The 12,541-nt window shown below is 40.5% G+C and overlaps 1 protein-coding gene across 1 annotated transcript; it reads left to right on the top strand.

Annotated features, from left to right (window-relative positions):
• The first annotated feature begins 11,437 nt into the window (after window positions 1-11,437).
• LOC136147270 (large ribosomal subunit protein eL21-like) lies at window positions 11,438-11,989 on the top strand. The gene has a single exon (XM_065906603.1). It carries the CDS (start codon window positions 11,458-11,460, stop codon window positions 11,938-11,940), a length of 483 nt encoding a protein of 160 aa, XP_065762675.1. The 5' UTR covers window positions 11,438-11,457; the 3' UTR covers window positions 11,941-11,989.
• Window positions 11,990-12,541: the final 552 nt, after the last annotated feature.

The raw sequence follows: 12,541 nt of genomic DNA, 5'->3' as shown, positions 1-12,541 counted from the left end.
CACAGTCATGACCCTATGAATTGGATATGTGATAGGCTATGATATTAATATGACACCACCAAGGTTTTCACTCAAAACACAGAGCAGCAACACACCCAAAGGTGCCTGACCTCATGTGAACGTGACAAGGTGAAAAGAAGGAAAAGGCCCACAGGTTAATCAGGGCAACGCCCTCAATTCAGATGCTGGGAATCTCCAAGGAGACAGGACACACTGCAGGTGAAGAGCAGATATGTGGTCTCTGTGTACACAGGATCCTGACCCACGTGGATGGGGTGAGACCCGCACAATCCCCAGACCCTGTACCTGGGATCCCGTGACCCTTGGTTAGGATACCATGTCTCTGCTGTTTGGATCCCTAAGATGGAAACAAGTGGGTTCTTGTAAACTCCTGGCATGGTAGAAAGAAATGTAGGGTCGGCCCCTCTCCCAACACTTGTCCTGAGAAGTCCTCATCTCCTCCCTTTGGGTCTGTGTGATATTAACAGTTTCTACAGCTGTCATGATAATGTTGAACACACTACCTTGGTTCTGGCAGGCTTGGTCCTTTCTTGTTCTACTGAGGTGTTGAGAAAACACACCAGGCGCAGGGCTGGGAGACGAGGGGCAGGTCTGGTCTCTGCTGAGGAGGGACAGTTGACTGGAAGGAAATCACAGCAGCAACCTCACCTGCTGCCCTTTGGCTTTTTGCCTGATCCGCGTGCCCTGCAATCAATTCACCAGGTGAACCTGCCTCCCTTCCCACCACGCTCATGCTGGTGAATTGGAGTAATTACCAGGTAGACACCTGAGGAGTCTCCAGGAGCCCCAGGGAGGGTGAACCTCAAGAGGGCAAGAAGAAAACAGGCACAGGTCTGTATAAAGTGAACACCATAAAGCATTAATTCCTAAACACAAGTGAAGCGCTCATGTATTCTTCCTTTTCTCTTAGCTTTGTACGTATGGTCTCCCCACACACATGATCCTGACCCATGCAGATGGGGTGAGACTCACAGCCCCCTAACCCCCTACCTGGGGTCACATGTTCCCTTGTGACCCCATGCTGTGGTCGGTGGACCCCCAATGTGTAAACAAGCCTGGTCCCTGGGACCTCTAGGACCCTAGAAAGAAGTGTAGAGTCCATCTCCTCTCCCCACGATTGTCCCTGAGAAGTCAGGGCCCTCCTGTTTTCACCGTGGTTCTGTGTGATTTTTTTGCTGGTTTGAAAGCTCATGCTAGAGGTAAACACACTACCTTGCTTCTGGCAGGCTCTGTGTTTCTCGTCCTGCTGAGGTGCTGAGAAAACAGGAGAGCTGGTCTGGAAGACGAGGGGCAGCTCTGTTCTCTGCGAAGGAGAGAGTCGATGGGAAGGAGACCAGAGCAGCAACCTCACCTGCTGCCCACTGACTTTATGCCCGATCCCTGTGCCCTGGAACCAATTCACCAGGTGAACCTGCCTCCCTATTAAACCTGAATATGCTGGAAAATTGGAATAACTATTAGCTAGCGCACCTGAGGAGTCTCAAGGACCCCAGGGAAGGTGAACCTGGCAGGGAGAAAGACTACGAACCCTACCACAACACTGACCCCTGGGAGGAACATGAAACCCCACTCAGAGAACAGCACGATTACTCAGAGAAGCCCACCTCAGCCCCAGACCCCTGAGCCCTGACATTCAGACGCAGGTACGGAGTTTTCCAGGACAGAGGCCAGGCCGGGTCTCTACCCAGGTCTCCATGTCCTAGTGCACAGAGTACAAGGTCAGGTCTAAATGTTCTCATTGCAGAAAGCACGTGGTCTCGTCTAAACAGCATCAGTGTGGACAGGACTTAGGTCTAAATCTACCATGTAGACAGAACTTGGTCAGGTTCAGACTAGTTTAAGGCTGGTTTCTCAGGAGGCACAGGTCACACACATGCAGAGGGTCTCACTATTGGACAGGGGGCTCACTCTCCTGTGGGAACTAGGATATACATTTCTTGAAGAAATCATTGCTGGGCCCCACACTTCACCCACATCAGGAAACTGAAAGGATCTGTGTCATTAAATATTTCAACAGGCAAAACAACAATGTTACCAATTTCTCTGGCCACATGATGGTCAGCATCCAAGGGAGATTCAGAAGCTGCTCAGAGTGCAGCCCAGTGTCCTGTGAAGACAGACAGGAAGTGACCTGATTCCAGCATCCCAGCCTTCCAGCAGGAGGGGACCACAGTGGAAATCTTCTGGAAAAATACATTCTTTATTAGTATAAAAATATACTTTTGAAATTGTATACTATACTAGTTATTATACTAGTTATTATTTGCAAATCTAAAATATTCTTAAAAGCTTGGCACCCTGATATTTGTGGTTTCCATTGTTTCCTTTGGTTCAGATTTTCTAGGTAGAAGCAAGCCATCATTTCAAAATACTTTCGTCTAATTCTGTTATTTGCTATTATATGAATGAAGAGTCACACTTAAAAGTAAAATAAAATTCCTGCCAACAATTAGTGACTCAAAGAACACATGAGCTGCAGGTACTTTTTCTTCCAACAGTTGCATTTTTCTCCATGAAGAAAACAGAAAACATAGGTCCCCTGGTTTTTTGCTTCTCTGTTCAAACTGAGCTAGATTGAAATGGATATTCATATCAACAGGTAACATTTTTGAGGTTTGAAATGTCATACCAGGGAAACAGGACCTGGAGAAAAGGAATACTCCTAAGCTGCTGGAGGGAAAAAACATCCTAAAAATAAAGCTAAAATTCAAATTGGACTTAATTATGACAGTATGTAGTTACATAGTGTGTGAACCAAGAGTCTACATATAGCAGGCAATATCTGAAGACAAATTTGATATCTCAGATGTGAGGGTAAAGGTTTCCTGTCAGATATGCAACTGGTATCAACAAATTCTTTTAGAGTATTGCATGTATCTTTTCAAATTAAAGCTTTGTCTGGATGTATGCCTTGGAGTAGGATTGCTGGATCATATGGTGATTGCAGCCATGAAATTAAAAGACACTTGCTCCTTGGAAGAAAAGTTATGATAAACCTAGACAGCATATTAAAAAGCAGAGACATTACTTTGCTGGCAATGGTCCATCTGTTTACTCAAAGCTATGGTTTTTGCAGTAGTTCTGTATGGATGTGAGAGTTGGACTGTGAAGAAAGCTGAGCGCTGAAGAATTGATGCTTTTGAACTGTGGTGTTGGAGAAAACTCTTGAGAGTCCCTTGGACTGCAAGGAGATCCAGCCAGTCAATCCTAAAGAAGATCAGTCCTGAATATATATTGGAAGGACTGATGCTGAAGCTGAAACTCCAAAACTTTGGCCACCTGATGCGAAGAACTGACTCATTGGAAAAGGTCCTGATGCTGGGAAAGATTGAGGGCAAAGAGAAAGGGACAACAGAGGATGAGATGGTTGGATGGCATCACCAACTCAATGGACATGAGTTTGAGCAAGTTCCAGGAGTTGGTGGTGAACAGGGAAGCCTGGCATGCTACAGTGCATGGGGTCACAGAGTTGGACACAATTGAGAGACTAACACACGTGCATCTTTGAGTAGTTTTAGAGACCTGCATGCTCCCTATAAAGGGAAGGTTTGTGTTGGGACCAAGCTCTGCTTCCCAATAAAAGCTGTCCCTTGAGCACATTCAGTCACTGCCCAGGGGGCGCATGGTGAGACCACCGTGTCAGCTGACATTTCCCACATCTCAGGCCTCAGACTGACCATTCCATTTGCGGTGTAACAGTTTTCCCTGGTGATACAGCTTGACCTCTTTCTGTATGACTAGGTAAGTTGTTAATGACATTTTAGGATTTTGTAGGATTAACAGACCTCTAATAGCAAAATATATGTTTTAAAGTTACACCAGGACACGGGGTTACACCATGAGCCTAAGGGAGTTTCTCATCAAAATTAGTTTCTTGATGGAATCTCTATTTTTAAAAATCTCCCATCTTTATTTTGCCATTTTTTAAAAATTGTTTTGTGCAGATAGCCATCAACAATTCTTTTTTGAGTTGAAGTACAGCTTATTTACAATGCTATATTAGTTTTGGGTGTACAACAGAGTGAATCACTTTTTATGGATTATACTCCATTTAAAATTATTACAAATAGAGTCTATATTTCCTTGTGCTGTAGAATATATCCCTGTAGCTTATTGACTTTATACCTAGCAGTTTCAGTCTCTGTCCCCTACACCTGTCTTGCCCCTCCCACCTCCCTCTTCCCACTGGCAACCACTAGTTCTCTTTATCTGAGAATCTGTTTCTGTTTCATGGATAAGTTCATTGGTGTCATGTCTTAGATTTCACATAGAAGTGATAACACATGGTATTTCTCTTTGTCTTTCTGACATACATCACTTTCTATGATAATACCTAGGGTTATATTGCTGAAAACCCATTATTTTAATCTTTTTTATAGCTGAGTAGTATTCAGTATGTATCTCACATATAAAAACCTAGGTGTATATATTTCATATATGAGAACCTAGGAAAACTAGGTATATATTTCCTATATGAAAATATAAGTATATATATATTTGAAGAGTGGCATCCTTTGCTATTGTTCTTTAACCAAAAGACAAAATTTTACTATAACTTATAATGATACTAATTCTTACAACTTAGGCTTAGTAATATTTGTTTCACTGGGATTTCTATGGCAATAGTTCTCAAACTTTGGTGTGCTTCAGAACCACCTGGAGGGTTTATGAACCCAAATTGTCAGATTGCAGTTCCAGAGCTTCTGGTTTAGTAGATTTGCAAATACCAGTCTGAGGACCATAGTGAAAATCACTGTGTTTTTTGAGTAATGCTTTTAGAGACCGAAGATAACCCTTCTAATTCAAGTATACTGTCTACATCTGAATACATACTGAAGTCTTAATTTGAAACTAGAATATTGCTAAATGATTTCCATTTATAGGACACTACAAACTGAAATCAATATGTAGGCACCAAAAATAATGAAAATAAAATGTATTGTCAAAGAACATTGAAAGAGGAACTTAAGTTTAAAAAAAATTATCTAACTCTATGGCTGATTCGTGTCAATGTATGACAAAACCCACTGAAATGTTGTGAAGTAATTGGCCTCCAACTAATAAAATTAAAAAAAAAAATTATCCTGTAATTAGATTCATTTGACTGGATAATTCTTTGTAAAAAAAAATTAAGAGGAAAACTACTTTATGTGATTTTTAAAAATTCTCATCAAAATTAGTTTCCTAATGGAATCTTCTATTTTTAAAAGTCTCCCACCTTTATTTTGCTGAGTAATATTCTATATATATTTCATGTATGAAAATAGAGGTATATGTCTTTTATATGACAATATAGGTACATATCTCATATATGAAAATAGAGGTATATATTTTTATACCATAAAATTTAAAACTTTCATAAAATTTAAAACTCATAAATTAAACATTTTCAAACAATTAAAGCTTTTCATTTCATGGCTCAAAACAAACTGGAAAATTCTTAAAGAGATGGTAATACTAGACCACCTTAACCTGCCTCCTGAGAACCCTGTATACAAGTCAAGTAGCAACAGTTAGAACCGAACATGGAACAATGGACTGGTTCCAAATGGGAAAGGAGTACGTCAAGGCTGTATATTGTCACACTGCTTATTTAACTTACATGCAGTGTTTCTGTTGTCCAGTCACCCAGTCTTGTCTATTTGCAACCCCATGGACTGCAGCACACCAGGCCTCCCTGTCCCTCACCATCTCCCAGAGTTTGCCCAAGTTCATGTTCATTGCATCAGTGATGCCATCCAGCCGTCTCATCCTCTGATGCCCTCTTCTCCTTCTACCCTCAATCTTTCCCAGCATTAGGGACTTTTCCAATGAGTTGTCTGTTTGCATCAAATAACCAAAATCCTGGAGCTTCAGCATCAGTCCTTCCAGTGAATATTCAGGGTTGCTCTCCTTTAAAATTGACTTGCTTGATCTCCTTGCTGTCTATGGGACTTTCAAGAGTCTTCTTTAACACCACAGTTCAAAGGCATCAATTCTTTGGCATTCTGCCTTCTTTACAGTCCAGCTCTCACAACCGTATGTGACCACTGGGAAGACCATAGCCTTGACTGTACGAACCTTTGTCGGCAGAGTTAATGTCTCTACTTTTCAACACACACTGTCTAGGTTAGTCATCATTTTCCTGCCAAAACAATCATCTTCTGATTTCATGGCTGTAGTCAGTGTCCACAGTGATTTTGGAGCCCAAGAAATGGAAATCTGTCACTACTTCCACATTTTCCCTTCTATTTGCCATGCAGTAATGGGGTCGGAAGCCATGGTCTTAGTTTTGTTAATATTTAGTCTTAAGCCGACTCTTTCACTCTCCTCCTTCACTCTGATCAAGAAACTCTGGGTCTTCTTCACATTCTGTCATTAGAGTGGTATCATCCACATATCTGTGGTTGTTGATGTTTCTCCTGCCTATCTCGATGCCAGCAGTGAGTTCATTCAGCCCAGCTTTTCTCATGATGTGCTCAGAGTATAAGTTAAGCAAACATGGTGACAGCAGACGGCACTGTCATGCTCAACATCTCTAATTATTACAGGTAAGATGGTCTGGTACTCCCATCTCTTTAAGAGTTTCCCACAGTTTGTCATGATCCACACAAAGACTTTAACATAGTTGATGAAACAGAGATAGATGTTTTCCTGAAATTCCCTTGCTTTCTCTACAATCCAGCAAATGTTGGCAATTTGATCTTTAGTTTCTCTTCCGTTTCTAAACCCAACTTGTACCTCTAGAAAGTTCTTGGATCGAATAATGCTGAAGTCTAGCAAGCAAGATTTTTTTTCATTTATTTTTATTAGTTGGAGGTTAATTACTTTACAATATTGTAGTGGTTTTTGCCATACATTGACATGAATCAGCCATGGATTTACATGTGTTCCCCATCCTGATCCCCCCTCCCGCCTCCCTCCCCATCCCATCCCTCTGGGTCATCCCAGTGCACCAGCCCTGAGCACTTGTCTCATGCATCCAACCTGGACTGGAGATCTGTTTCACACTTGATAATGTACATGTTTCAATGCTATTCTCTCAGATCATCCCACCCTCGCCTTCTCCCAGAGTCCAAAAGTCTGTTCTATACATCTGTGTCTCTTTTTCTGTCTTGCATATAGGGTTATCGTTACCATCTTTCTAAATTCCATATATATGCATTAGTATACTGTATTGGTGTTTATCTTTCTGGCTTACTTCACTGTGTATAGTGGGCTCCAGTTTCATCCATCTCATTAGAACTGGTTCAAATGTATTCTTTTTAATGACTGAGTAATATTCCATGGTGTATATGTACCACAGCTTTCTTACCCATTTATTTGCTGATGGGCATCTAGGTTGCTTCCATGTCCTGGCTATTATAAACAGTGCTGTGATGAACATTGGGGTACATGTGTCTCTTTCAGTTCTGGTTTCCTCGGTGTGTATGCCCAGGAGTGGGATTGCTGGGTTATATGGCAGTTCTATTTAGCATGCATGATCTTACTAGCATGGGAGATGAGTGCAATTGTCCAATGGTTAGCACATTTTTTGGTACTACCCTTGGGAAATTGGATGTGGATTGACCTTTTTCAGTCCTATGGCCACTGCTAGATCTTCCAGACTTGCCGACATAATGAATGCAAAACCTTGATAGCATCATCCTTTAGAGATTTGAATAATTCTGAAGAATTTCATTGCATCCACTAGCTTTATCAACACCAGTGCTTCTTAAGGCTTACTTGACTTCCCACTCCAGAATGTCTGGCTCTGGATGACTAACCACACCATTGTAGTAATCCAGTTCATTAAGATCTTTTTTATACAATTCTGTGTATTCTTTCCATCTCTCCTTGATCTCTTCAGTGTTTACTAGGTCTACTACCACCATTTTTATCCTTTATTGTGCCCATCTTTGGGCGGAATACTCCCTGATGTTTCCAATTTTCCTGAAGAGATCTCTAGTCTTTTCCTGTTAGTTTTTTTTTCTTCATTTAAGCACTGTTCATTGAAGAAGGCCTTCTTGTCTCTCCTAGCTGCTCTTTGGAACTTTGCATTTAATTGGATGTTCCTTTCCCCCTCTCCCTTGCTTTTCACTTCTCTTTGTTCTCCTGCTATTTGTAAAGCCTTCTCGGATAACCACTTTGCCTTCTTGCTTTTCTTTTTCTCTGGGATGGTTTTGTCTGTCACCTCCTGTACAATATTACAGACCTTTGTCCGTAGTTTTTCAGGCACACTCCTAACTAGACCTAGTCCCTTGAATCTATTCATTACCTCTACTGTGAATCCATATGGGATTTGATTTCAGTCATTCCTGGCTGGCCTAGTGTTTTTCCCAGGTTTTCTTTAGTTTAAGCCTGAATTTTGCTGTGAGAATCTGATGATCTGAGCCACAGTCACCCCCAGGTCTTGTTTTTGCTGACTGTATACAGCTTCTCCATCTTCAGCTACAAAGAATGTAATCAATTTGATTTCAGTAATGACCATTTGGTGAGGTCCATATGTAAAGTCATCTCTTGTGTTGTTGAAAAAGGGTCAACAATATGAAGGATACCCTTCATGGATCACTGCCTTGTCATGGCAAAGGGGCTTGCACAACTCAATGAAGCTATGAGCCATGCCATGCAGGGCCACCCAAGATGGATGGGTCATAGCAGAGAGTTCTGACAAAACATGATCCACCAGAGGAGGGAATGGCAAACCATCCCAGTATACTTGCCGTGAGGACCTCATGAACTATATAAAAGGCCATATGCAGAGTATATAGTGCTAAATGCCTGGCTAAATGAATCATAAGCTGGAACCAAGATTGCTGGGAGAAATATTAATGACCTCAGATATGCAGATGATACCACTCTAATGGCAGAAAGCAAAGAAGAACTGGAGAGCCTCTGATAAGTGTGGGAGAGGAGAGTGAAAAACTGGCTTAAAACAACTTAGAATTATGGCATCCAGTCCTATCACATTATGGCAAATAGATGGGGAAAAAATGCAAGTAGTGGCAGATTTTCTTTTTGTGGGCTCCAAAATCTCTGGGCTTCAAATTATTTCATGGTGACTGAAGCATGAAATTAAAAGACATTTGCTGCTTTGAAGAAAAGCTATGACAAACCCAGACAGCATATTAAAAAGCAGAGACATCACTTTGCTGACAAAGGTCTGTGTAGTCAAAGCTATAATTTTTGCAGTAGTCATGTGTGGATGTGAGAGTTGGTCCATAAAGAAGGGTGAGCACCAAAGAACTGCTTTTGAACCATGGTGCTAGAGAAAACTTGAGAGTTCCTTGGACAGCAAGGAGATTAAACCAGTCAATCCTAAAGGAAATCAACCCTGAATATTCATTGGAAGGACTGATGCTGAATCTGAAACTCCAGTGCTTTGCCCACCTCATGAGAAGAGCCCCCTCATTTGAAAAGACTCTGATGCTAGGAAAGATTGAGGGCAGGAGGAGAAGTGGGCAACAGAGGATGAGATGGTTGGATGGCATCACTGACTCAATGGACATGAGTTTGATCAAACTCCTGGAAAGAGTGAAGGACAGAGAAGATTTGTGTGCTGCAGTCCATGGGTCACAAAAAGTTGGACACAACTTAGAATCTGAACAACAACAACAAAGAATTATTATTATTATTTTTTAACAACAAAGAATTAAAAACATTCACAAAATGAAAACATTTAATAAAATGAGAAATTTCTGAAAATTTAAAACTTCATGAAATTAAAAACTACTTACCAAATTAAAAACTTCCTCATAGTATTAAAATTATAAAATTATTTATAAAATTAAAAATTTCTACTCCATGAAATTTACCTTATCCAGAAAACCAAAAGATGAATCACAGACTGGAAGAAGTCATTTCTAAAACACATATCAAATAAAGGATCTGTACTCAAATTAGACCAAACATCTCCATTTACATTTGGTAAAGACTGAAAAACACACTTCACCAAGAATATAAAGAGATACGTACACAGATATTTTTTGAAGTGAGAGAGAGAGAGGTCACTCAGTCATGTCTGACTCTTTGTGACCACATGGACTGTAACCTACCAGGCTCCTCCATCCATGGGATTTTCCAGGCAAGAGTACTGGAGTGGGTTGCCATTTTCCCAACCCAGAGATTGAACCCAGGTCTCCCTCATTGCAGGCAGACACTTTACCATCTGAGCCACCAGGGAAGCCTTAGATATTTTTTATCAGGATATAATTTTTTATATCTCTGTGTAGATGTTAACATCTCTAGGTAGCTATTTATATATCTCAGTAGATGTAAATAGATATTCCATAAAATTAAAACTTCCATAAAAATAATAACTTTTACAAACTGAATAACTGGCATAAATTGAATAACTTCCATAAAATTAATAACTTTCATATAGTTAATAACATTCATATCACTCACTTCCATACCATTATTCTCTTTCATATGACTAAAAACTTCCTCAGAAAATTAAAACTTATAAAATTATTTATAAAATTGAAGTCTTTTTTTTTTCATTTATTTTTATTAGTTGGAGGCTAATTACTTTACAATATTGTAGTGATTTTTGCCATACATTGACATGAATCAGCCATGGATTTACATGTGTTCCCCATCCTGACCCCCCCTCCCACCTCCCTCCCCATCCCATCCCTCTGGGTCTTCCCAGTGCACCAGCCCTGAGCACTTGTCTCATGCATCCAACCTGGGCTGGTGATCTGTTTTACCTTGATAGTATACTTGTTTCAATGCTATTCTCTCAGAACATCCCACCCTCGCCTTCTCCCACAGAGTCCAAAAGTTTGTTCTGTACATCTGTGTCTCTTTTTCTGTTTTGCATATAGGGTTATCATTACCATCTTTTAAAATTCCATATATATGTGTTAGTATACTGTATTGGTCTTTATATTTCTGGCTTACTTCACTCTGTATAATGGGCTCCAGTTTCATCCATCTCATTAGAACTGGTCAAATGTATTCTTTTTAATGGCTGAGTAATATTCCATGGTGTATATGTACCACAGCTTCCTTATCCATTCATCTGCTGATGGGCATCTAGGTTGCTTCCACGTCCTGGTTATTATAAACAGTGCTGCGATGAACACTGGGGTACATGTGTCTCTTTCAGATCTAGTTTCCTCACTGTGTATGCCCAGCAGTGGGATTGTTGGGTCATATGGCAGTTCTATTTCCAGTTTTTTAAGGAATCTCCACACTGTTCTCCATAGTGGCTGTACTAGTTTGCATTCCCACCAACAGTGTAAGAGGGGTCCCTTTTCTCCACACCCTCTCCAGCAATAAAATTGAAATCTTTTACTCTATGAAATACCTTATTCAGAAAATCAAATAATGAATGACAAACTGAAACAGACTATTTCCAAAGCACATATCGGATAAAGAATCTGTACTCAAATTATATGAAACGGCTCCATTAAAATTTGGCAAGGATTGAGCTTTTCGGCCAGAACCGCCATCTTCCAGTAATTCGCCAAAATGACCAACACAAAGGGAAAGAGGAGGGGCACCCGCTACATGTTCTCTAGACCTTTTAGAAAACATGGAGTTGTTCCTTTGGCCACATACATGCGAATCGACAAGAAGGGTGATACTGTAGGTATCAAGGGAATGGGTACTGTTCAAAAAGGAATGCCCCACAAATGTTCCCATGGCAAAACTGGGAGAGTCTACAGTGTTACCCAGCATGCTGTTGGCATCATTGTAAACAAACAAGTTAAGGGCAAGATTCTTGCCAAGAGAATTAATGTGAGTATCGAGCATATTAAGCACTCTAAGAGCCGAGATAGCTTCCTAAAACGTGTGAAGGAAAATGATCAGAAAAAGAAGGAAGCCAAAGAGAAAGGGACTTGGGTTCAGCTGAAGCGCCAGCCTGCTCCACCCGGGGAAGCACACTTTGTGAGGACCAATGGAAAGGAACCTGAACTGTTGGAACCCATTCCCTATGAATTCATGGCCTGAAGGGTGTAAAAATAAAGACCTGGACTGTACAAATGTTTCTCTTAATTGAGTAGAGGTGTTGTGTCCAAATTCAGTGGATGATGTCTTTTCAAATTTAGTGTTTTTTCTTCCTTAAAGATGTAAGATAGTTTGTTGTTCAGTATGCTCCATTTTTTTAATAAATTGACAGATATTATTTATAAAGTAAAAAAAAAATTTGGCAAGGATTGAAACACAAGACTGGAGAAAAAAGATAAACAGTAAATAAGGAAGGAAGGAAGAACTAGGGTGGGGTAGAGACAGTCCCTTGAGACAGCTAACCCTACGATCTGATATTCCCACACCTGGGTCAATGTCCTGAAAAACAATCATTCAAAAATGCACATGCACCCCACTTCCATTGCACCACTACTTAAATAGATTAAATCCTAAAGAAATATGGTATGTATATACAATGGGCCATTACTCAGACATGAAAACCACCACTAAAATTATGAAATTATGCCACTGGTAACCACAAGGTTAAACCCTGGAGGATCAAACACTAAGTGGTTCAGCAATAGAGGAAGAGAATAGATGATGTCCCTTCTAGGAGAAGTTAAAAAAAAAGAGATACACTGGA

The sequence above is a fragment of the Muntiacus reevesi genome, chromosome 15 (assembly GCF_963930625.1).
Source record: "Muntiacus reevesi chromosome 15, mMunRee1.1, whole genome shotgun sequence".
Classification (NCBI taxonomy): Eukaryota; Metazoa; Chordata; class Mammalia; order Artiodactyla; family Cervidae; genus Muntiacus; species Muntiacus reevesi.
Note: the sequence above shows the minus strand (reverse complement) of the source record. Positions and strands in the feature narration are given on the sequence as shown.